Source organism: Lates calcarifer, linkage group LG19 (genome assembly GCF_001640805.2).
Source record: "Lates calcarifer isolate ASB-BC8 linkage group LG19, TLL_Latcal_v3, whole genome shotgun sequence".
NCBI classification, from domain to species: Eukaryota; Metazoa; Chordata; class Actinopteri; family Centropomidae; genus Lates; species Lates calcarifer.
Window position 1 is genome coordinate 19511537 of NC_066851.1, and position 24665 is coordinate 19536201.

Sequence of the window (24665 nt, forward strand, 5' to 3'; positions counted from 1 at the left end):
CAAGATAAATAAAATCAGTGTCCCCTCACCTTGAAACAGGTGTGAGTTTTTGCTGAAGTGAAACTGTCATACCAAGCTCGAGTAAAATGATAGGTCACCATTTGTGCTTTTTAACGCCCCCTCAGCATCACATGTACTTCAGTCCTTCAGATAAACAAAAAAAAACACTTTAAAGCAGTTGTGTTTTTTCATTCATAGGTGACCCAGGAGATTTCTGATCCAAGCAGAGTCTTCCGTCTCCTCGGATCTGACAGGTTGGTACAGAGATTTTTTCCGTCTTCAGCTACATCAGTGCACATGGGTGAACAAGCGCAACGAGCGGAGGAGCACGTACCACAAAAATCTCAAAGGACTTACGTAAAACACCTCATCTCATGGGAGAAATGAACAACCATATCTCTCTTTACCCCCCCTCACTTTTTTTGTTTACCTGTGTTTTCACCAGCACTACTGTTTGTATAATTTACCAGCCCCATTATTTCCATAAAACCACACACTCGTGATTATGACTGCCCCTCCCTCAGGCCCTTGTGTGTTGCTATTACCTGGAAACCAACCAACAACCCGCTCACCTCCTGCGTTCAGCTCTCATCTCCTGCTGCCTCTGATAGATCTCTCGCTGTGCTGGTGACTCTACCCGACCTGCAGCCGTGTTTTTCCCCTCCTCGCTCTGTTTTCATCTCACACCTCCAACTAATTGTCTTTATCTGTCTCTGGCCCTGCATTTTACCCTCTGATGGATCTGACCCCGACTGTCCTTGTGACCCTGTGACACTGTCCTTGAATACCCTCTCTGGTCTCTGTCTGTTTCATGCTTGGCGGGGACATGAAGGCTTTCAGCTAACAGTCACAAACTCGTTTGATAAAATATGACAATTTTCTGCCGGTTGACTAATCGATTAATCATGCAGACTGATGTCATGATGACCGGTTTCAACTGCAGACACAGCGGGATGAGATTTAGCCTCACACACACACACAGAGCATGCTCAATTCAGCAGTGATGACTCCTGATGAAGCCGCGCTGCCTGTGGCACCAGAGCGAGGTCTCTCTCTCTCTGCCCATCCACCCCCACTCCCCCACCCCCAGCCACCCCCTCCATGTTTTATTCACCACTGCCCTGGCAGTGCCAGCCTGGTTTGAGTGTCTCTCCGCACCTCTGTAATTTCATCTGATGGAACAGACAGTATGGACTGTAGCTTCCCTGCTCACCTGTCACCGCCACGAGACGAACGCCATCTGAAGATGCACCCCCGATCGAGCCGTCATCTCGCTGTCGCTTAACGTGCCATTTAACATGCACGCCTCTGTCACTACGCCGTGCTCTGAGTAGACTGATACCATTAACATGATGCTAGTCTTGTCGTTGTCAGTGCAAGTAAATTATTAGCAGGTTCCCCTATCAATCACCCGGACAATAAGCTACACATTTCTGCTGACTTCATATTGCATCCTTACATTTTGTTAAAGCGTTAGTCCTGGAGACAGATGTGCTGCTGTATTATGCAGTCAGTCAAATCTTTAAAATCCTTGTAGCTCTAAAACATGCAGAGCTCACATTATTTAACGATGTTTTGCAACGTTTTAAGGTCGATTTTCTACCCTCTAGGCATCTGCTGGTTTCCACTCATTTTACAAAGTTTGACAAAAAGAATTGTGTTCACTGGAGTTTTATTTGCAAACCACACTGCCATGAACTGAAACCAGCGGCTGCCTGGAGGTAGAAAAAAAGATCCAGCATCTCAAAAGTTATGGTTTATTTTTGAAAACTGGTCAGCTCTAAAGAAAAATTCATCATTTTTGAGGCTTGCTTTTTAAGCTTTCTTCATACTACTCCCCTGTGTGTCAGCTCTCATATTAGTCTTGTTGTTTCTGTCCCCAAATACACTGCATATCTACACACTCAAATAAAGTATGGCAGTACTTAAGTATGCCCCTAGTTGATCTGCAGTCTTCCAGTAGACATAAAGATGAAGAAGAGGAAGAAGTAGTCCGTGTTCGTGTTCTGCTGCAGTTGTTTTCCCACCTGATGCAAACTATACCCCGCTACATGTGAACCGTACTTGACCTCCTTTTTAAGTGGACCCAGGCATGGGGTATGGTACACAGTGTTCACACTAACAAACAAACTGGACTATGGTGCCAAGAGGACTCAGATCTGGGCCCAGGTCCCAGATATTAAAGCCTTCTTGGAGTTAGAAGAGAAGATTGATACCACTCTCTTTTCTGTGTGGAAAATATGGAGGTTAGCTTAGCTTAGCATAAAGACTGCTGTCCTGGCTCTGTCCAAGGTTGTAAAAAAGTGTTTGGTATTTATATGATATAATAATCTTTAGCAGCTTCCTTTGTGTCTGAGTTCAGCTCTGTAGTTGCCAGACTGACACCGACATGAAAGTTTTCTTCAGGTGCAGCCAGTCTGCTCAGCTTTGGTTTATGTTTCACGCAGTTCCACGACCACCTTCATTTAATATTTGTCTAACGTCCTGACCGCTGCTCTTGTGTTTCTTCTACAGGGTGGTGGTTTTGGAGAGCCGACCCACAGACAACCCCACGGCCCTGAGCAACCTCTACATTTTAGCAGGTCATGAGAACAGTTACTGATCCTCCGCCGGAGACTGGACAGGTCTTAGAAAAATTGTGGATAAGATGCCTCAGTGTTTGAGAGAAAAAGTCAGTCAGACTTTCACCTTAAAGGTTCTGTGTCATGAGAAAACGTCAGTTATTGGGAGCTTTTGTTACTGATCAGGGGGATCGACAGGTCAGTAAAAGGGGAGCCTCTTCAGACGGGGGATTCATGAGTAGCCTTACACCAGCAACACGTTCACTGTAGCAACGAGGAAACCATAAAAGCTCAAATGAACATTGTTACTTAGCATTTTTCTCACTTTTCTGTACTGTGGACTGAGTTACAAACAAGTTATCTAGAGGTATTATTGACAAAAGTGCCATTAAAAAAAATCACAAGAATTTGTGATTGTATTAGCAAATAATGGGAGGATTTTACAGCTCTGTAGTTAAACTAATAGATCAGTTTAAACCGAAACCCTCAAGCCATGTGGGTTATTTAAGCAATATTTATTAACCTCATGTAATAGGGTATGTTGGATTTACAGACAGTGACGGAGCGGTCCTGCTGTGTGAGGATTAACTACCTAGTGAACAGTTCCTGAGCAGCTTTTGGTTATTTTTACCGCTGTGTACTATAGTTGCATCTCTCCTGCTCTGCTGCATTTTTAGAAGTTGGATATAATGTACATTTTTTTCTCTTTACCCTCTTCTTTTATAGACCTTTTACTTCTCATTATTTGCACCATGTAAGCACTTTTGTACATTTTTTTTAATTTAAAATTAAAATGACAAAATGAGGGAAAATGCTAGGTTTTTGTTAACATCTTTGCATTCCCTTCGCAAATGTTTAATGTATGCTGTTTTTTGTAATAAAAAAAAACGCTGTGGATAACAAGACGACACGAACTGACTCAGGTTTATTTTTGTGTTTGTGTTTCTGATGAGGCGCAGAGTTGCTCCTCGCTGATGATGAGTCTCTGATGGGAGGAAGAGAGGGGAGACGAGTGAGCATTAGTTTCCATTATCCCCCCATTTAGTCTGCCATTCCTCTGACTTCACCAGCCTGCGTTAATTGGTCTCTCTGCGACAGGAGAACACGTCGGGGATAAATTTTCCTCTTTGTAGCTCACGTCACATGTGGAATGATGTCAGACAGATGTGAGTTGGGGGTTGTTTTGAAACCCACGGAAACATGAAATAGACCTTTAATAACCTTTAATGTGGAAGAAATAAATCCTAAAATGAACTCACCTCTAACTCAAACCAGGTGAGTGAGAGTACAGGTCTTTTAAGGACAGGAGTCGTCCTCTGAGAATTGACTGAGCTGTTTACCTGTGTAGGTGTTTTCTCTGATGTTTCCTGACTGTGTTTCACTCACTGTCAGGTGTGAACATCTACACATCTACACCCCACAGGACTCTGTTTTTCCTCTTTTCTTGCTGGAGGTGGAGTCAGTAGTTCCTATGGGGACTATGGTGGAAGAGGGAGAAATGTGTCAAGTTGGTCAGAAACAGATTCAGTGGACAGCACCGGAAATTAGACGAATTTACATTCAGAATAAAACTAAAGCCATCTGATTCACAAATCCAGATCAAAAAGTCTTTACTGCTGAAGTATTTGCTTTTATTACCTGTTTTATTATGTTATTATTTTACTCAATCTTCCTAATTACCTTACTACCAGAACTTCTTATCAAGCAGTTACATTAATTGGGATATCATCCAGCCAAATCTTAACTCACTCTTGACAAATTCAAGATATTTGAACAGACTTTTAAACTGGTTAAAAGTGGTCAATAAAGACAGTAAATACTATGATTTACAAATTAGGGTTATTATATTGGTTGGTATATTGTTTTTTTTAACTCCTTTGAGATTAATTAAATATATTTAGGTTTATAAATGTGATCATTTGATGGTAAATTCCCTAGGATCAGTAGGCCCGCAGTATAATTCAACAAGCATTAAGAGTTTCTATATAAGTCAGTTGATTAGTTATGAAATACTAAAACAATGAGGGTTACTGTTAAAACCTTTGCTTTGCTGAGGGAAGTGAAGCGAGCTGACTTTGAGTTTTATTTTGAAAGGCCCGGCCGGATGTCGGTTGTGTACCCTGTCTTTAAAGCAGGACTTTGCTGGCTCTGCAGGGACAGTTGAGCTGGGATCCTCCACCGCTCGGGTCGGTGTCTGGAAGAAGAAACGCCTCCTCTCTGCTGCTGTTATTTCTGACTGAGAAACACCTGTGAACGTTTCCACTGACAGTAAGTTTAACCGTTTATTTCAGTTACAAACAGGAAGTGTTTTTACTCGAATATTGCTCCCAGAAATATTGAAATGTTTCTACTAAATGAACAGCTGGTTTCCTGGGACAACTTTGCTCAGACTTTAGTTCTGTAGTAACTATTTTTTCATCACATTTTAAACCTGCAGCGTCAGTTATAAACATGTAGCCTGAGCTGTTAACTTAGTCCTTTATTTGCTGTTTATTTTAAATTTCCTTTGGTCTGTTTATAAGTGCAGCACTTTGATTTTATTCCCCAGGCTGTTCACTCCGTGTTATTTGTTTTCGCTCTACTATATCCCCTCAGGGAAATGACCTAATATACTTAGCATTGCAAATGTTTTCGTTACGCAATCTAACTGTTGGGAGACAGGTGTAATGTTGCCTCTAAGCAATTAAATCTAACGTTTGGAGGCAGTTTAAGAGGTTACCTGCACATTCAGGTCCCCACATTAAACCCAATCTGAGTTTGGATGCAGGTTTTTTGGATGCATGCAAGTTTAAATGTGTTTTTCAGCAGATTCTGATAATTATCAATGATATTTTTCTGTGCAAAGATGTCAAAAAAGATCTGATATCATAATATGAAGACATAAAAATCAATTCTGAGTATTTTAAAAGCATTTTTTCTGAGAGATTTTTATCCATGACCTGATTTCTTTCCAGCTTTAATTGGATGAATCATTCATAAAAGCAGCAGGAGGTGAAGTTACCTTCACTTTTCTCCTCTGTTTCCCTGCTGTAAACCTTCTCCTGCCTGTCCTCCTCCCTGCACAGACTCTGCTGCCTCCTGAGTCCCTGGGCTCTCCTCCTGGGAAAAGTTTTTGTTTTTTTGTTGTTTTTTTTACCTTTTGGATGAAAGCCTGTCCACCCTGAGGATGGAGAAGTACGAGAAGATCGGGAAGATCGGAGAGGGTTCCTATGGCGTCGTCTTCAAGTGCAGGAACAAAGACACGGGGCAGATCGTCGCCATCAAGAAGTTTGTGGAGTCGGAGGACGATCCCATCATCAAAAAGATTGCACTGAGGGAGATCAGGATGCTCAAGGTGACAACACAACCAATCAAGCTGTTATCCTCAGTTTGTACTCACACTTCACACACACATTTTTGACATAAACTTTCAAATGTGGAGCAGGAAAAGAAAAAAGGAGTCAAAATGTTAATTCTATGTTGCAATCATGAGTGAAAAAGTCAAAATTCAGAGATTTTATGTCAAATTCTGGCTTATTCAGTCAAATTATCAGAGGAAGAATCAAAATGATCAGATAGTTTGAGAGGAAAAGTGAAAATTGTGAGATATAAAGTCAAAATTTGGACTTATGAAGTCAAAAATATGAGGTAATAAATCACAATTGTGTGGGGAAAACTCAATATTTTGACTTATTGCACCCACATTTTGAAGCTTGTGAGTCAAATTCTGGACCCTGATTTTCACTTACCAAGATCATTTTTATTTTTATCATGACTATCTTTTAATATATATATATATATATATATATATGTGTGTATGTGTGTGTGTGTGTGTGTGTGTGTGTGTGTGTTTTTTCCTCCTCCTCTCTTCTATTCATTACATGGATTAAAAAAAATACACTTTCAGACTGACTTTTAAAGCGTGTCAAACGCAGTAGGGAAGTTTTATTTGATGTCTTAAAGATGCAAATCCTGTTTTTAGTGGCGTGAAATATACAGTCTCCACTCTGTTGTGCAGAGCAGCAGGAGCAGGAGGGTCACCATGCAATTAATTCTGCTGAGGGGAAGCATTTTTGTAGCCGCTGCACAGAGAAACTCTCATTTAAAGGAGGGTTGTAATCAAATGAAGGAAAAGCCCTGCGGTGTCAGGAGTGACTCAGGTACCTTCATTAACATGCAAAATCTCAGCAGCAACATTTAACAGCTGCAAAGGCTTCGGCATCATTGTTCATGACATTTTTAGCTGCTGGCCTCTCAGACTCTGGATGCAGGACAGATATTCTCGTCAACAGACGGTTAATTAATCTTAAAGTGCTGAGTGATGAGTGTGTCCTGGCTGACAGAGGCTTTAAATAAGAGCAAAACATTACTGCTGAGTTGCAAGAACTAAACGTTAATGCTCTTCCATCTCTTTTCGATTTTACTGCCAAGTTTTGTCTTAGATAAATGCTCAAATCTGTTTTCTTTTTGTGTTGCATAATAATTATCAGAGATGCACTGGTACAATTGTTGGTGGTTTAATTAGTCATGCGGTGGGTGGGAGTGTTAGTGGCCTGCTGGACATCGGGAGCTCATAAATAGGACAGGATGGGGGCAGGTTGTCAGGGGCAACAGCATGTTTATTACCATCTGTTAACAGTTTAGTCTGTTTGATAAGAGCAAACCACAGATCGTACAGTTCTCTGAACAGGAGACTTCACTGGTTTACTAAAGCTGGGTCTGTGAATGTTTCTGATAATGTGCAGAGTCTTTTTCTGTCTGTAATGTTTTTTTTTGTTTTGTTTTGTCTGTGCAGCAACTGAAACACGCCAACCTGGTGAATCTGATCGAGGTTTTTCGACGCAAACGGAAACTTCACCTCGTGTTCGAGTACTGTGATCACACAGTCCTCAACGAGCTGGACCGACACCCCAGAGGGTGGGTGAGACCGACCCTGTTTACACCTGAAACCTTACTCATTGTGTTACAGTTAGTTAAAGGGACGTCCCATAAAATACAACAAAAAGTAGCAGAACAAACGATGTCACGGCATCATTAAAATCACTGAACAACACTTTCAGACAAGTTTAAACATGACTCAGATTTTAAGACTAAGTTACGCTCAGCTCCAGCTAACTAACACTTTCCTGTTTTAGGTTAGAAAATGATCATTAAATCTGGTTGCTTTCACCTTTTAAAGTCAGTTCTGGTGTAAACATTTAAATGAAGATGAGGGAGATTAGATTAACTGAAGAAGATTTTAAAGATAAAGCTGAGACTGTGAGATATTACCGAATATCTCACTGCCTCCATCTTTAGTTTCTGTCAGCAGTTCATAAAGTTTTACTGTTTAGCTGAGTGAATAATCAGGCTATAATTCAGGATTATCTTTGACTTTCAGTGGAATCATATGTTGATCTAAGCCACTGTAATGAAAAACTTAACAAAGTTACTCATCCAAATTTGTGAGAAAGAGTGTCGACTGAAGAATCTCACCATAAGGTTTATTTAGCAGCTGTTCTGGAGCTTTCACTCATATCATATGGTCTTCATCCATTTTTCCCAAGCATTTCAAGAACAGTTTGCTTAAAAACTCCCTGCTGGCTGATGATCATGTGACACAATCGAAAGCTCCAGAACAGCCACTAAATGGACCTGATGGTGAGATAATGTTGTCAACTGCTGCTTCCAACAATCAGGAGCAAACTTTCTCAGACTGGGAAATCTCAAAACACATTGGTTTAGGTTTTATTCTGTTTAGAAATGTAAGCAACATGTACGTAACTTTTGCACCAAATATCTGCAAAAAACAAACAAAAGAGACGTAATATGAAACAAACACAAAATGCAAAATGAAACAAAAATATTGACGCACAAAATTGAACCTAAAAAGAAAAGAAAAAGTAAAAATAACTTGACAAACTGTGTAAAGTCCATCCTCAGCAGTGAAAGATGCAGAAACTTGTGTTAGTAATGGGATTAAAAGAAAACCTATCTATTTATAAGAGGTGAACAGAGCTGGCTGCTCAGCGCTCTACTGTACAGTGCAGACATTCACTCTGTCACACTGAGAGACTGCGAGCATAAATCTGAGTTGGGTTGCTTTTCATTAAACAAAGTGCTGTGTACTTTCTATTATCTCTACATTACATATATACCACACCGTACACTGGGCTTTGTCCAGCTCTGATGGGCACGACGCTCGTCTCCGAGGACAGCTGACCTGCTCTCTGTGGAATGTTTACAGTGATGCTCTCCCAGAATGCTTTGCCCCGTCGAGGAGCTGTCGGGGGACTCTTTAGGGCCGGGCCACATTTTATATGGAGTGTTTTCGCTGTCTGGCCCCCCCACCTTCTTCTGGTCCTGGCCTGTAGCCCCCGCGGACACAGAGGGTTCAAAAGAAGAGAACACAAAGTGGGTAGAAGGGGCGGAGATTGTTATTGATTGCCAGTCACACGGCTCGATTTAGCCATTTCCACGGCAACACTGATAGATGATGGTCCCTGAACCAACAAAGCCTCAGTGTTGAGCATCGGGGGCTCACAATGGAGACGGCAGGACTGTTCACTGTCGTCTGAAGCCGTCTGAGGGAGAAGAGATGTCTGGAAAACAGAGCTGCACAGAGGAAAAGATAGATTTTCACCTTCACTTCATCCAAGAACAAAGTTATCCATCCATGCTTCTTTGTTCAGTTCAGCCATGTTGATCCAAGATTCCTGCAACCCAAACAAACTTCGATTACAGCAGAGTATATTAGTCTAATATTCAGCCATGCCTGTGATGTGGCTTTAGGGAGGGCGATGTTACAACAACTATTCAGTAAGAAATCAGTCTTAACTGATTTACTTGCCTTGGTGATTCACTGAATTCTCCTACAGCACCGTCATGAGGTTGACATTTTTGGTTTCGAGTGAAATGTCTCAACTATCAGATGGATTTGTCATCGCTTTGATTATTTCACCTCTCATCTGCTCTCACACACGTATCTGCCATCATCTTCTCTATCAGTGTTATAGAAAGAAAAGATCATGTAAACTTTGTCATTATCTTGAGATACCAAGTCATTATTTTTTAGATGTACAAATGTTCACTTTACTTGGACGGACAATGACTTTGACCTTTGACCACCAGAATTCAACCAGTTCATCCTTGACTCAAAAGCGACCGTTCCCATTCCCTCCACAGACAGACAATCTGACCACAGCTGTCACTGGAGCGGAGGCCGTAATCACTTTGGAGAGATGTTTATACTTTGCAAAGATTTGAAGCAAAGTAAATAAATGAAATTGTTAACAGAATATCAACAGATGTTTGGCATTTTTATTAAATTACGATTAAAACAATCACTTAAATCTAGTTTAGATCTAAATTTGACTTTTTGTATGTAGATGGTTTGAGTTGTAACTTAGTTGAACCTTTGTCAAACTTTTTCCAAGTTCATTAATGAGACTGATTAATCAACAAACCTAACGTGTTGATTTCCTCTCTGTCTTCCAGTGTTCCAGAGCACCTTGTGAAGAGTATAACCTGGCAGACGCTTCAAGCTGTTAACTTCTGTCACAAACAAAATGTGAGTGATCGCCTCTGTTCACTGCTCAGCCTCTCCTCTGACCTGTCTCTTTGTGTGGGACACAGTAGATTATACAGTTGTCAAACCCTGTGCTCAGCTTGTTTTTGAATTCCTCTGGTCTCCTCCCTCCTCCAGCTCCCACCGAGCCTTCTGCTTTATGGCTCTTTTTTTTTTTTAACAAGAATTCCTTCCCCTTGGCTGACCGATAGTTAATGTATCACCTAGACACAACAAACGCTACAAACCATCTCTGTCCTTTTTACTCTTTATTCACAACAAACCTGAACACGTTGTTGAGCTTCCAGCCTGTTTTTAAGCTTTAATTTGACTGTTTGTGTGTCTGCAGTGCATCCACAGAGACGTGAAGCCGGAGAATATTCTCATCACCAAACACCAGGTCATCAAACTCTGTGACTTTGGGTTTGCCAGGATTCTCAGTAAGTTTTTAAGACTTTATCAACGAATTTGACAACGCCACCTGGTGGACATAGCTGTCCATAAATGTTATGAGCAGTTATGAAGGCTTCAGTCATTTAATAAAGTGTGTTTCAGATGTGAAATTCTGATGTATTTGTATTGACAACACAACAACAAGTTACTCAGATGATATATTGACCTTTTTTTATACTTTTTTTTTAATAAAGGTAATGTATGATTTTGTGTCATTAGGAGCTACCTCAGTGCTTTAAAAAGTTACATAAACATTTGACTCTGTAAATGATGAAAATTACAAATGAATTTAGGGGATAATGTAGAGGGGTTCAGGGGTCACAAGATAAATCAGAGGGGTCGTAAGATGATTATAAAAAAGGGAAATAAGGGAATAAACATGTTTCTTTTAAACATTTTTTTTCTTTTCTCCAAGCTTTGCTATCTTGTGAAAAATTGGATTGTTTTACATCTTAAATGTTTAAAAATTATTTAAATGTGACAGTATAAGAAGGGAGAATCACTCTGCCCACGTAATTTAAAACCTTATTAGACACCTAAAGCATCTGTTTTACTAATGCACAAGTGTTTACAGTGTTTTTTTTATCATTGTGATGAGGGAGAAACTTTCATCATATAAAAGAGGAGCAACCATTATAATAAGTAAATATAGTGGTGGACTGATTTGCGAAGATGAATAATATTTGTCTGGGTCACACCTCTGTGTACATTTTCTGTTGTCCTCATACATCCCTCATGTTGTGTGTCTGTGCCATCAGCCGGTCCATGTGACTACTACACCGACTACGTGGCGACTCGTTGGTATCGGGCCCCCGAGCTGCTGGTGGGAGACACTCAGTACGGGCCTCCGGTGGACGTGTGGGCGATCGGCTGCGTGTTCGCTGAGCTGATGTCAGGGATCCCTCTGTGGCCCGGGAAGTCCGACATGGACCAGCTGTACCTGATCAGGAAGACTCTGGGTAAAGATCAGTCAGCTGCTGCTTCTGATCTGTCACAGTCTGAGCTGATAACAAATAATAATGAAGAGTTTTTTTATTTTTATCCTTTAAAAAATCTGAAACATTACCAGGAATAATTTGAAAACTGGTACTGATCGATTCTTCTCGTCCTCTGCAGGAGATCTGATCCCTCGACATCAGCAGGTTTTCAGCAACAACCAGTTCTTCAGTGGAGTCTCTATCCCAGAGCCACAAGAGATGGTGAGACACACCACCCACTCCACCTACTGTAGATGATATGCCTCCATCACACAAGTGGATGTCGTTACTTATTGATCTACATGAGCTGTCTGCACAAACTCTCACTCTTCTCTTTGTAAACATTTTACTGAGCTGAACTCAGCAGGTTGAAGAGGTTAAATCATGTGAAATCAAATGAAGAAATACAGGGAAAATGAAACCAAACCAAACATATTCTTTGTTTATTCATAGTCTTTGTTGTTTTCTGTTTCTGTAGGAACCTTTGGAGCAAAAGTATCCAAACCTCTCACATCAAGCTCTGAGTCTCATGAAGGTAAACATGTTATCTTTAACCTAAAATCTGTTTTTGTATCTCCAGCATAAAATATATCAGCTACACAGCTTTTGCAAAAATAAATGTGCATGTTTTTAGAAAAAGTAGTGGAAAACTCTGCTTTAAAGCCAAAGATCTTTAACAGAATTTACATTTTAAGAAACTGTCATTTAAGTATGTCAGAAACTATGTGAAAAGTGCTGTGTGCCCAGAATAACCAGAGTAAATACTCAAATAAGTCAAAGAAAAACTGGATCTCTTGGGAGAAAATGGACTCTGTCCCTGACTCCGCTCTGTCCCCTCTCTATCGTCGATGGTTCAGGGTTGTCTGAGGATGGACCCGTCTGAGCGTCTGACCTGCGAGCAGCTTCTCCAGCACCCGTACTTCGACAGCCTGAGAGAAAAGAGCGAGAGCCTGTCCCGAGAGCAGGACCGCTCCAGCAACAAGAGGACACGCTTACCTCGCAAACACCTTCCTCCTGGGGTAAGCAGCCCTCTGTATGAAGAATAATGACTGGACTTATAACATCAGTCAGTGCTGTCAGCTATCCATCATTTGTAAAACCTGCAAATATTGTAGTTTCTCTTTGGGATAAACAACGGATGCATATGTAAATTTTGTAAACAGGAAATATTTGACCTATGAACATCAACCTCTTGAATTAAAGGAAGCTTCTCTGTTCAGTTTTACTTTTAGCTTTTGACGTTCAATCAGAGAATACTGGCTTACCTCATGAAGTAGATTAGTAGACTAGAGCCAATAATAAATTTAAGACTGATTCAAGGACTCGAGGACACTTTATACTGGAGAAAAACCTGATAAGAAGAACTGAGTCGAGTGAAACTGCAGTGCCGCTTATTAAAATGAGTGCAGTCTCAGATTGACCAGAACGTAACATTTTTCCAAAACATTTTAGCTGATGAAATGAGGAAAATTATCAGCATCTGCTCTGCTGCACTTCTTATGTCCTGCTAGTCTGGTTTCTGAGATGATGTGTTGCCGTGGAAACCACAATAAAATGCAGTAAATGTATGAAAGTAGTTGTAAAGCCACATCTGGTACTTCCATATATCTCAAAAATGTTTCACCAGCAGAGGGAACAGTGCAGCAGCTGTTTTGATAAAATAACTTTCATTCATGTAAAAATAGAAAAATTGATTGTGTTTTTTTTTTCTTCTCCATCCAGTATTTGCCACAGCTGACCGGCAGCAGCATCTTTCCAGCTCTGGACAATAAGAAGTACTACAACAACCTGCGCAAGTTCAACTATCACCTACCAAACATCTAAACTCACTGAATTTAACCCTGAACGACCGTCGAACATCAGCGTTTCTGACAAACTCAGGAAATGACGCTAAATTCTGGTAGCACCTTGGTTCTTTGTTTCCCACATGAAGGTGTGTCTTGGTATCGATGTCAGTCTATGCACTATTCCCAACGTGTCGACTCGTGACGTGTTGGTTTATGTATGTTGCCTACGTTTCAAGCTGACTGTATTTTGTGTAGATGTGTAAAGACGAGGAGCAATGTGCTGCTCTGCTCGTAGTCGCTGAGTTAGACTGAAGGTAAAACTACGACGTACTGCCTTGCCTGGTTTGCCAAATGTATTTTTTTATATAATGATGGACTCTGTGAGAAAGAGTGACACGTGTTGGTAGTGAGTTATATGTCGTTTAACTGATTGTCTTGAGTGAGTTATCATGTAGGACACAAACGTTTTGTCACGTGTAATGACTCATGAACATTTCTGAGAATATTTATTGACGTCAGGAGTGAATACAGTTGTAAACATTCCCTTAACCCACCTTTACTAGCATTTAGCATTAATAATACCACATTGTACTCATCATCTCTGGAACTTTGGTGCTAAGGTTGTTTTCAGCCATCTGTCTGTCCTCAGATATTGTACAAATGCCAAATTAATCTGAAGAGAAATGATTTAAAAGACTCTTGGATCCTCAGAATTTTCACAAATTGTTTCTCTCTTTTTAATACCTTGAATGTTGAGAATATAATAAAATAAAGAATAGTTCATTCTATCAAAAAAAAAAGTGGCATCAACAATATAAAGTGCTTTAAATTTTCTCTTTGCTGCACTGTTTCTTTATCGCTCAATCATACAAGCTTAGAAATAAAATCATCAACTTAAATATTTCCCATTAATCCAGACCCTCCTCTACACACTCTGCTTCATGGACGATCAAAGCCCTGCACACTTTAGTCTTTCCTCCTACAAGACTGGGTCTTTTACTTTGAAAAGGCATCTATACATTACAGTAATAACACACCCCAAAAAGCAGGAAGCTTTCAGTCCAGGTCCAGCACTAAATCCAGACGTGGAAGTGCCGTCTGTAGTCTGTCCACTGTCGTCTGTCTGTCTTTGATTCCCTGGCAGGTCGCTGAGAAACAGATACTCCAGATTCCTGTGTGGAGTGAATACTCGATTACCACATAGGATTACTCTTTTTCACAACAACGTGGATGAATCAGTCTCTTTTAAACATAGTGTAGAGTCCTTTTATGAATCAACGGACATCAACAATTTGAAATTTATCTCCAACACTCACCTGAGTTTGTGTAAAGTAACGATGCCCTTGTCTGTCACATTTCCACACGACACCACCTCCATCATGTACACACTCTCCTGCAGATTCTCTATTGAGCTCAGCCTCTCCAGGCAGGTGTCTTCAATGTAGATACATTTGTTGAACTTGATTTCCTCCACGTGTTTCAAACCATCTGAAAGAAACACAAAAACAGCATCAGGAGCAAAGGGGGGCTTTACACCAAAATAAATATGGCTCCAGTGCGGCAGCCAACAAGGTCAGAGACGTTGCGTTATCTGTGGCGTCCCGGTGTAAAACATCCTGGCCACTTGCGTCACTTTTGGATCATCAGACTTTTGGAGAGATGCACTTTCACCCTCTCCTTTCCTTTCTTGTTAACACAGAGGGTTATCACTTTCAGGTCAACGGCTGAGGTTAAGCTCATAGTTAATGTAAAATTTACACTTCTGAACATGGTTTTAATTTTTGATTCGAACAGGCTTTTAATAAGGGTCTCATTAGTCTGTTAATCCCACACCTGAGCTCCGAGTATATTATGTTGACAACTGTGGGATGGATTCCCATTAAATTTTGAACAAACATTCATGGTCCTTAAGGGATGAATTTAAATGACTTTCTGAAATTACATGCTAATGCTACACGCCTACAATGAGACAAGTTACAAGGACAAGAACAGAATATTCTCCACACTGTAACACTGACCCAGGTGGTCAAACCCTCTGTACATGATGCAGGATTCAGTAGCGTCAATCGCCTGGATCTTGTATCGTCCCAGAGGCCCAGTTGGCAGCCCGTTGTAGTCGTGATGCCAGCGATCGAAACCCTGGAACCTGACTTTGGCACCGCATCTCAGCAGCCACTCTGCTGCAGCTCGGTCTGGACCGACAGCTTTGATCCTCTCGTAGTCCACCCTGAAGAAAGATCAACAAACATTCAAAGTACGGTACATGCTGACCAACATGTAATGTGATGGACCAGAGAGGAGAGGGCAGACGAGAGGAGTCACGACAGTAATGAAAGATTAAAGTCCAGATGGAAACCTGCCCACTAGGGCAGTTGTTTTAACCTTAACCAATGCACCACTGTTTGTTTATTTGGTAAACCACAGGGACATTGGATTCTGATAACTGCTGTAGACATTTGTCATCATTTTTGACGTCTTATAGACTAAATGGTTTATGCAAGAAATAGAAATTTGATTGTAGAAATAATGATTCATTTCAGCTGTATATATTAGACAGCTTGATATACAGATATCAACATCGTGAAAATCTGATTATATTATATGAAACTACAGTTAGAATGATGTTGTAATATAACCTGTGTGTTGTCATTTTCTGGTTGCAAAGGCAACAAACACTGAAGTGATTCTGACCATTAACTCAAAAGATTAAATATGACTCCACTCTTTTTTTGGCTAGCATAATAATTTTATTAATTTATTATTGTTTGTGATTTAAACTATAATAGCTACAACTGAAATAGTGATCAATTATATTCAGTTTTTGCTGATGCTGTCAGGGATGTAAACATTTTTTATTGAGGTCATAGTTAAATGAGGTGTGTGGTATTGTACTGGACTATACTGCACTGAGAGATGTTTCTATTCTATTTGCATGTTGAGATGAGAGGGTCAATATACTCGAAACATCGCTAAATATAATGCAGTCTAATACAACAGCACCACCTTTAACTATGACCTCACTGCATTATAAAAGAAGCCTTAAAGGCAGAGCTGTTGTATTGGATCATACAGGTGTACCTAATAAAGGGACCGCCGAGTGTACAGTATCTGTAGGTTAATTAACGTTGTCTCACTTGTTGAAAACTGCATTGAGCCAACCCCAGAAGTGTCTGCGGCTCCACTCCCTCTGACTCACTGCACACTGCACTGCCTTCGATAAAAGCCTCATATCTCTGATCTGGAACATAAATAAATAAAAATATCAGGTCTATTACTGAAAAAATAAAATAAAATAAAGTTAAAGAAACTGCGACACAGTAGAAACAGATTTAAAATTCTCACCTGCCCTCCAAAACACCACACTGTTTACATTTGGGACGCGTCCATCGCTGCAACCTTTGACCTTGTGACGCAATACGCTCCTGCAGTCCCATTGGCTGGACGTGTTGACGTACGTGCGTCGCGGAAGTGGGGTGGCGGGGTGGGCGTGGCTACGTCTCTGCTTTCAGGATAGAGCAGCAGGAATGGGGGGTTAGCAGCGGCAACAGGAGGAGGAAACACACAACATAAAAACTCAGGGAAATCTGTCAGGCAGTTGCACAATGAAGAAGCGACTCTGAAGTGTTTTCAGGACGCTGTGATAATGATTCGGATACTGAGCGGCGCGTCTTTTAAGGCTGTCGGGGCAGCGAAGCCGAAACTGCTAAAGGACATTACAAGTAGACAGCTGCACAGGTAAGTGACATTAGAGAGGAAAGCAGGCTACTGTTAACAGAGCGGTGTTGTAGTGTAGTTTACTCACATGTGGGGAGTTCGTCGAGTACTACTTTGTCTATTTGATGTTTTAATTTTTACTCACTGGCTCACATAAGTAGCAGACAAGCGGGTACCTGCTTGAAGAAGCAACTTTTAATTGATCCTAAACATTGCCAAGGACATTCAGCACCAACAACCAGATTGCTCAACATGTTCTCCTCTCTGCTATAACCTGATCTACACAACACAACCACACTGTTTATGCGCACAAAACATTCGTGCCTGCATTGTGCCTCCCCACCTATACCTGCTCCATCTGCAGCTGCATGCCTTTAATCTTTTAATTGTCTGTGATTTGTCTGATTTTCTTTCTACCTGCAGAACCTTGTCAGTGTAACATTTGTGAACATGCCTGCAGCATTTATTAGACCTAAAGAATTTATAGGCCCTTCTGGAATCATGGCACGCAGCTTATATAATGGAAATGCTGTGGATATGGATATTGATGCATAACAAATGTATAATCTTGCTAGTTTAAGTGACACCAGCAAGACACTAGTTAAATGTTCTTGAGGTTTAAGTGACAACACCTGTTCAAGCTTTTACAAGTTCTGGCAGCACTGTTCTTTGTTCTGCTTCTTTGTATGCAAACTAAGTAATTAAAACCCCTGGAGCAAAAGTTTCTTTCCAGAACATTTTCATTTTGGCATATATTTCCTTGTGGTTGCACATGAATGTTGATACTCCCACAGGTACGGATAGGTAAGCTGGGATGTTCCCAAGGATTTTTTTCTCCATTGGATTTAATACTTCCATCCCCCATTGAGCATTACTGCACTTCGCCTGGTTCCAATTTTCAAGAATGAAAACAAGATGTTGCTTGTTGACAGTGTCTCGTGCCTTCATGAGAGCACCACTTATTAATTGTGCTGCCAGTGTTGAACATCGTGTTCTTTGCAGACGTTTAATTATGTGAAATCCTGTGTTGGATCGTGGATGTACTGGAACTGCTGCTAACACTTTAAGCTCTCCCATTAGATAATAGTCTGTTGGTAATTAATTTTTCAATTTGTCAGAGAAACTTGTGACATATCTGTATGTTGTCTTTCTAGTTACAAATAGTCTGGTAACTATGCAACACTTGTGTCAGAAGCTTCCCCGAGCGACAGGTTTCAAAGTACAGTCACGTTCAGTTGGACCTTGAACCAGTGACCTAAATATTCAGCTTTTTGCTTTTTACCTTTTGCAACCTGCAAAGCCGGTTGTTTATCAGTAACCATCGTAAATTTGAACTGCTCATAACCTAAGCCTCCTGTCTGCCTTTCAGCACATATGATGTAGCCGTGGTAGGTGGTGGCATCGTGGGCTTGGCCACAGCCAGAGAGCTCATTCTGAGACACCCGTCTCTCAGCTTCATCCTGCTGGAGAAAGAAAAGGAGCTCGGTGGGTGGAGGGTGTTTGACAGTTGTTGTTTTGGTAAAAGACAACATGTTCTGAAGAGCAAAATGTTCCCTCTGTCTTCTGTCACAATGATTAAACCCAGCAATGATGCAATGCAATGATGAGGGGAGATTAAGTGCCAAGTTTCAGATTTAACTCAAAGGTGTTGGGTGAAACTGTGGGAATTATAATCCCATTGTTGTCCTGAGTAAAGTCCAACACTGAACTCAATTAAACACACTTAAACGAGAAAAACTGTGTGTTTCATTTTAAATCCAGTGTGTTTGGGTACAGAGCCAATACAATAAAAGACAGTCAGTGTTCTTATATTTACAGATTTCACTAATTACTACAATTCTGAAAGAAAAATATAAATAAAATACTTAATTTAATGTAACATGTTAATAATAAACATGATCATGGTGTCCAGTCTTCTCATCTAACTCTCTGCAAGAAAACAAACAAGTGTATGAAACTCTAAAATCTAGAAAACTAGCTATATTTTTTCCCATTAGCCCGTGGGTGTTGATAAAACCTCCTTTTCTTTCTTGTTTTTTGTTTGTCAATTTCTCTTTTTCATACTCACCAGCTGTGCACCAGAGTGGGCACAACAGTGGAGTCATTCACAGCGGGATCTACTACACGCCGGGGTCGCTGAAGGCCCGTCTGTGTGTGCGAGGAGCCACTTTAGCCTACGAGTACTGCGAGAAGAAAGGACTCCCTTACAAGAGATGTGGAAAGGTCTGCCTCAGTGTTTTAACCAGATAAGACATAAGACATACAACACAGTGTGTTTACTTTGGATGATCCACTTAAGGTGCTCAGCTGACTTGGGATTAAAAGACACATTCTTGCATTATGTTACAACAAGCATGTAATCCAGACATTGGGAAACAACAGTTGACTCTGTTGATTCTTTACAGATAAACAAATTGCATGATTTTCACTAATAAACAAACAAATCCACAGAATCAGAATCTTTGCTGTAAGTGCAGATTTAATAGATTCTTACTCAGCTCAACTGCACATTGACTTAATTATACTGTCAGCTCTTTTTTTAGACATGATAAGTAAGGTTTTTTTTTTTTCTTTATTCGATGGTTGAAAGTCTAGAGAAGGAGGCAGTGTGGAGGCATGACGTGCAACAAGGTCCCTGAGCCAGGAATTGAACCATGGACATGGCAGTTATGTGGCATGCACCCCAAACATTTGGCTACTAGACAGCCAGTGATATGTTACTGTAAAACTTAGTTAGTTGGAATGAAGTGTTAGTGTCTTACTGTACAACCATGCAGGTGTAGAGCTCGGTCTACCATGTCTGTATTTTGTACTTTTCTCTTTATGTAACGTTCTTTGAAATAACATGTTTACAAACCTTTATTTTTCTTTTGTCTGAAGTAGTCAACGTTCTCAAATGTTAAATGTTGTCTAAACAAAACCTGAAATTTAAAGTCAAAATTGTGATTTAAACCAGAAACTGTCTGATAAGTAAAGAAGACAAATCTTAGCAAGCACTTAATGCCAAAATTAGGCTCCAGCCACATCAAGGTGTTGAGATTTGACGCCCAGTCCTGTTCAGGTGCTGTAAATATCTGCCATGAGGATCATTGTGTTGTGTCTATCTGTGTATTGATCACTGTATTTCTGTTTTGGCAGCTTATTGTTGCTGTGGAGCAGGAGGAGATACCCAGACTGAAAGCTCTGTATGAGCGCGGGCTGAAGAACAATGTGCGTGATCTCAGCATCGTTGATGCCAAAGGAATCAGAGAGCGAGAGCCGTACTGCAGAGTAAGAGACTTGAAGACAATGTTTTCTTTCAGACAAAAGAAAAGATAGAAGTGAAGGTTAACAGGATGTTGTCCTCTCAGGGTATAATGGCCTTGGATTCACCCTACACCGGCTATCGTGGACTGGAGGATGGTGGCTCTCCGGTATGGCACAGACTTTGAGGAGGCAGGCGGCACAGTGGTAACCGAATATGAGGTCAATGACATTTCCATGGTCAAGGAGAGCTCAGCTGGGAGCACTGAAGGTAAAAAGACAGGTTCTGTAAATTAATGTGCAGACAGAGTTATATCATTTTTAAAAAGCTAAGTATGTCTTTTTTTTTTTTTTTTTTTTTTGCAGGGATGAAATATCCGCTCGCAATCCGGGACAAAAAGGTGAGACACATACAACTAAAAGCATCATAATGTGTAGACAGTGTTTTTTTTTTTTTTTTTTTTGCATTCTTTGCATTTTTTTGTGTTATTAGGGTAACGAGGTGCGGAGCCGTTATGTCCTGACCTGCGGAGGCCTGTACTCAGACCGCCTGTCGCAGATATCCGGATGCAGTCGGGAGCCGCGGATCGTCCCCTTCAGAGGAGATTATTTGGTCCTGAAGCCAGAGAAACACTACCTGGTCAAAGGAAATATCTACCCTGTAAGTCTGCTGAAGATCCACATTTACATGAGTTCATCTTTTTCAAGAAATGTCAAGCTTTGGTGACATCTTTTTGAATTAAAGTTAGAAGGAATTCAGGGCCTTAACATGAGATCAGTAAGCTGAAACCCTATCTTTTTTTATTATTGGTACATTCCTGTTTCTCTAGAAATAGCCCCCTGTTTGCCGCCATTTAAAAAGGTTGGATTTCCTTGTAAGTTTCAATCATTTGCTTCCTGTTTTTCATTTAGAAGCAGATCCCTGAAAGCTTAAAATAATTTAGGGAAAATCTGTTCCATCCAAAATATTTTTAGCCCTTCTTGGTGATTTAGGTTGAAGATATGACTTTTAAATAATCAAATCCAAACCTGTAACCTTGTGGCAGGCCAAAACAGTTTTTGTAGTTTCAGGCTTTTGGTTTAAAAGAAAAAATGACAGCTTGAAACTGCAAATATGCATCTACTCTACTCATCTATGCTCAGAATATCAGTGGCACCTCCTCTGTTATTAACTGGATCCCAATAATGTATATATCCTTCACTGTTGCTGCTTCATTTTCACAGGTTCCTGACCCTCGTTTCCCCTTCCTCGGCGTTCACTTCACCCCACGGATGGATGGAAGCGTCTGGCTCGGTCCTAACGCGGTCCTCGCCTTCAAAAGGGAGGGTTACAAAGTGTATGACTTCAATGCCAGAGACTTTGTAGATGCTCTCTCATTCAGGTACAACATCAAATTTTGTCTGTCCTTATTTTCTTCTTCTTTTCTTAGAATTACAGTTTGAAAAGTGTTTTGTATATGAAAATTCACATTGGACATTTAATCTTTTTCTGTGTGTGCTGCAGGGGCCTTCAGAAGCTGGTGTTGAGGAACATAACGTATGGGATTGGAGAGATGTACAGAGGGATTAACATTGGTGCACAGGTTAAAATCCTGCAGAAGTACATCCCTGAACTCTCACTGAATGACGTGCTCAGGTAGAATGATTCAAGACCAAAAATATAGAAATACAGAGAAATCTCCTCTGTTTCTGTAACCCTGGTTGTTTTCCTCTCTCCAGGGGTCCTGCAGGAGTCCGAGCTCAAGCCCTCGACCAGGACGGGAACCTTGTGGATGACTTTGTATTCGACGGTGGGGTCGGGGACGTGGGCAGTCGGGTGCTTCACGTGCGTAATGCTCCCTCGCCCGCGGCCACCTCCTCCCTCGCCATCGCCGAGATGATCGCAGACGAGGTGGAGAGCCGCTTCTCGCTGTAGAGAAACGCTGCAGCCACAGAAGGAAAACAGGGATAGCCAAAAACTTCAGCTTGAGGTCACCAAGAGAAACTGCATTGTCGTACCAAGCTGTTACTACCTCAGCATCATCGAGACATTTTTATATTACAGGTCATGCCTTAATTTAGGAAAGTGACATATCTTTGACTTAATCACATTTTAAGACTGTTTTTACTTAAGTAGTGCTCCATCAGGCTGCATAATATGTTTACTCCACATTTCAGTAAAAATCTAAAATGATCTGCACTACATCATGGTTACTAAGAGCTCTAATGATTTATCATCAATAAATGATTGCACTACATCATGGGTTACTAAGAGCTCTAATGATTTTATCATCAACATTAAAATAGGAATATAGAAATACACAACATATCGAATTGATGATGAATGTGAGCTTAACTTTTTGGTATGGAACTTCTTCTTTTACTTTTGGCTGTGTTGTGTTTTTCAGCCACTGACTTTATGAGAGCAGTTTTGTTTCTGTCATTTGAATATTATTATACTATAGTCTACTGTACAGCAGATTGAAAGAGTTTTACGTACGAGATTACGTTTAATGTCTTTTTACCATATATGCATATTTTTGAATAGCAAATGTACCCATGCTTGTGGTTTGTGCCATATGATTTTTTTAAAAATATGTGCTGCATTTTCTTTGGTATATTAATCTAAGGTACTTTTTAATATTAGAAGTAAAGGTACACTAAGAAAGGAAAATAGGTAAATAGAAAAAATGAACTATTGGTGCTTTTAATATGAGCAGTTATTTAGTTTGTCCACAAGGAGGCAGAATCACAGCAACAAACATACTGTACGAGCTCGACTACAGCACGAAATATGTCTGAATTAGATGCTGTTGTCAAACCAATTCGTCTTAATGTTTATACTGTTAATACTTGTGTAATGCCAGTAAAAATGAAGTGGCTTTTTTTGCTTACATGTGGTCTGTTTGTTTAATGAAATGCATTCGGTAATGTTTCAGCTGTGTTTATTGTAAACACTGCTTGGAAAGTGGAGGAAATGTGTAAATAAAGGTTGTTTTTATATGATCCATCTATATTCCTGAAACTATTAATCTCCTGTTCGCACTGTGGCTCTTCATTGTAATGAGACAGAAAGTCCAGCCTTGTTTTTTTCCGTCCAATAAAATGTGAAATTACGCAGCGTGCGTGCCTGACAGCGGACGCGGCGCAGAGAGCGGCGGCAGACAGACAGGCAGCGGAGTTGGTACGAACATCTTCGACTTCACAAACCAAAAACACCTCGACCGCTCTCCAGCTGCTCCGGGCTCGCAGACATGCCTCGGACTGGTCGCCGTTCTCCGGGGGGATTTACGCCGGATTTAGCGTCCTGATCGCCGCGGAGAAGATGACTAAATGTGAAGTAAACAGCGCAGGAGAAAGTGTGCCTTGTTTGGAGCTGAACGGGTCGTGTGCCACAACATAAAACTCGGAGCGCATCAAGGCCAGCAGCAGCCTGTAGCACTAGTTAGCTGCTCGGCTAACGCTAGCCCGCTAACGTTACAGGTGTTCAGGCAGAAAATAACCAAACATTAACTTGTAGCTGTAGTTAGCTGGCAACAAGCTAGGCTCCCATGTCGTGACTTAAAACTGAACTTAATGTGCCTGTTATAAGCCTTTCAGCAAACGCCAAGTAGCAAGTATAACACTTAGCAACATTGTTATTAGCCTTTAGCTTTTTAGTCAGACGCTGTCCCGTGTTTACAGCAGCAGCAGGCTAGCCTCACTAGCTACCAAGCTAGCGAGTTAACTTTATAGCTACATGTGCTTATTTTCTTTTGTAGCTAATTTTTCGCTCTTTAACCCGACTCGACCCCGGACTGGCAGTGTAGTTTAGTGATACTCTTCGTATTTGCAAGCCAGCCAGTTGGACTTTCTTTTTTCTATTTTCCACCGTGCCTCTGCCCCTGGACTGACCCACCCACAAGGACTATCTATCCGGGGCCGATGCTGACAGTTCAGCCCGGATCACGGCAACGCCAGGAGCCGCTACAGCAATGCAGCCCCAGCAGATATACGACTTTTCAAGTGACGAGAACAGTCAGAAATGGAGAGGCCTCTTCGTGCAAGCTTTGCGAAAGGTAACACTGGATTTTACTACACTATCTTACCCCCTGTGAAGTCTTAAATTCTCGCCAAAGCACACATTCACATACTGGAGAATCATCTGCATGTACACCTTCCTAACATAAACTTTTGTCTCAAGTTGTTAAGGTAATCTTACTATAAAGTGTTGTTGTCATCAGTGTTGTTGTTATTATGATCAATACAAGCGAATTTACCCTTGTAACCGCCTGTAAACGTCCCCGAAAAACCAATTTAATTGAAAGTATTTGATATTTTGTCACTGCAGCCAGTGTTGAAACTGCTGTCCTCATCTTCAGTCACAGTTTACGTGCCTGCATTGTGTTTATTCACTTTTTATCTCACCCAAGTTCCCTATAATGCC

At 40.8% G+C, this 24665-nt stretch overlaps 5 protein-coding genes across 7 annotated transcripts in view; 4 read left to right on the forward strand and 1 right to left on the reverse strand.

Annotated features, from left to right (window-relative positions):
• The window catches only part of map4k5 (mitogen-activated protein kinase kinase kinase kinase 5), a 31901-nt gene extending 28432 nt beyond the window's left edge, over window positions 1-3469 (forward strand). For all 3 annotated transcript variants that reach the window (XM_051078145.1, XM_018681682.2, XM_051078146.1), the window contains 2 exons: window positions 199-254; window positions 2515-3469. In XM_051078145.1, coding sequence (XP_050934102.1) covers window positions 199-254; window positions 2515-2602 — 144 coding nt within the window. In that variant the 3' untranslated portion in view covers window positions 2603-3469. The remainder of the gene's footprint in view (window positions 1-198; window positions 255-2514) is intronic.
• A 1204-nt stretch (window positions 3470-4673) lies between these two features.
• On the forward strand, window positions 4674-14137 carry cdkl1 (cyclin-dependent kinase-like 1 (CDC2-related kinase)). The gene is made up of 10 exons (XM_018681702.2): window positions 4674-4829; window positions 5627-5895; window positions 7336-7457; window positions 10017-10089; window positions 10436-10526; window positions 11298-11498; window positions 11656-11738; window positions 11995-12051; window positions 12374-12535; window positions 13239-14137. The coding sequence occupies exons 2-10, from the start codon at window positions 5728-5730 to the stop codon at window positions 13338-13340; spliced, it is 1059 nt and encodes a 352-aa protein (XP_018537218.1). The 5' UTR covers window positions 4674-4829; window positions 5627-5727; the 3' UTR covers window positions 13341-14137.
• Window positions 13793-16793, reverse strand: dmac2l (distal membrane arm assembly component 2 like). The gene is given in 6 exon segments (XM_018681712.2): window positions 13793-14440; window positions 14442-14475; window positions 14620-14791; window positions 15322-15530; window positions 16438-16541; window positions 16646-16793. Coding segments are annotated over 5 exon segments (591 nt in total). The 5' UTR covers window positions 16533-16541; window positions 16646-16793; the 3' UTR covers window positions 13793-14359.
• An 18-nt stretch (window positions 16794-16811) lies between these two features.
• l2hgdh (L-2-hydroxyglutarate dehydrogenase) lies at window positions 16812-22402 on the forward strand. Its single transcript, XM_018681698.2, is given in 11 exon segments — window positions 16812-17038; window positions 18387-18502; window positions 19089-19240; window positions 20156-20287; window positions 20368-20400; window positions 20402-20531; window positions 20627-20661; window positions 20754-20921; window positions 21485-21642; window positions 21765-21896; window positions 21980-22402. Coding segments are annotated over 11 exon segments (1344 nt in total). The 5' UTR covers window positions 16812-16946; the 3' UTR covers window positions 22176-22402.
• A 334-nt stretch (window positions 22403-22736) lies between these two features.
• The window catches only part of sos2 (son of sevenless homolog 2 (Drosophila)), a 36419-nt gene continuing 34490 nt past the window's right edge, over window positions 22737-24665 (forward strand). Inside the window, 1 exon segment of the mRNA XM_018681667.2 lies at window positions 22737-24297. Coding sequence (XP_018537183.1) covers window positions 24214-24297 — 84 coding nt within the window. The 5' untranslated portion in view covers window positions 22737-24213.

Excerpts from the sequence above, each read along its gene's own strand:
- cdkl1 (XM_018681702.2), top strand. The coding sequence starts at position 5,728 with ATGGAGAAGTACGAGAAGATCGGGAAGATCGGAGAGGGTTCCTATGGC. Across the intron at positions 5,896-7,335 it reads GGGAGATCAGGATGCTCAAG|CAACTGAAACACGCCAACCT; the intron begins GTGACAACACAA and ends TTGTCTGTGCAG. Across the intron at positions 10,090-10,435 it reads ACTTCTGTCACAAACAAAAT|TGCATCCACAGAGACGTGAA; the intron begins GTGAGTGATCGC and ends GTGTGTCTGCAG.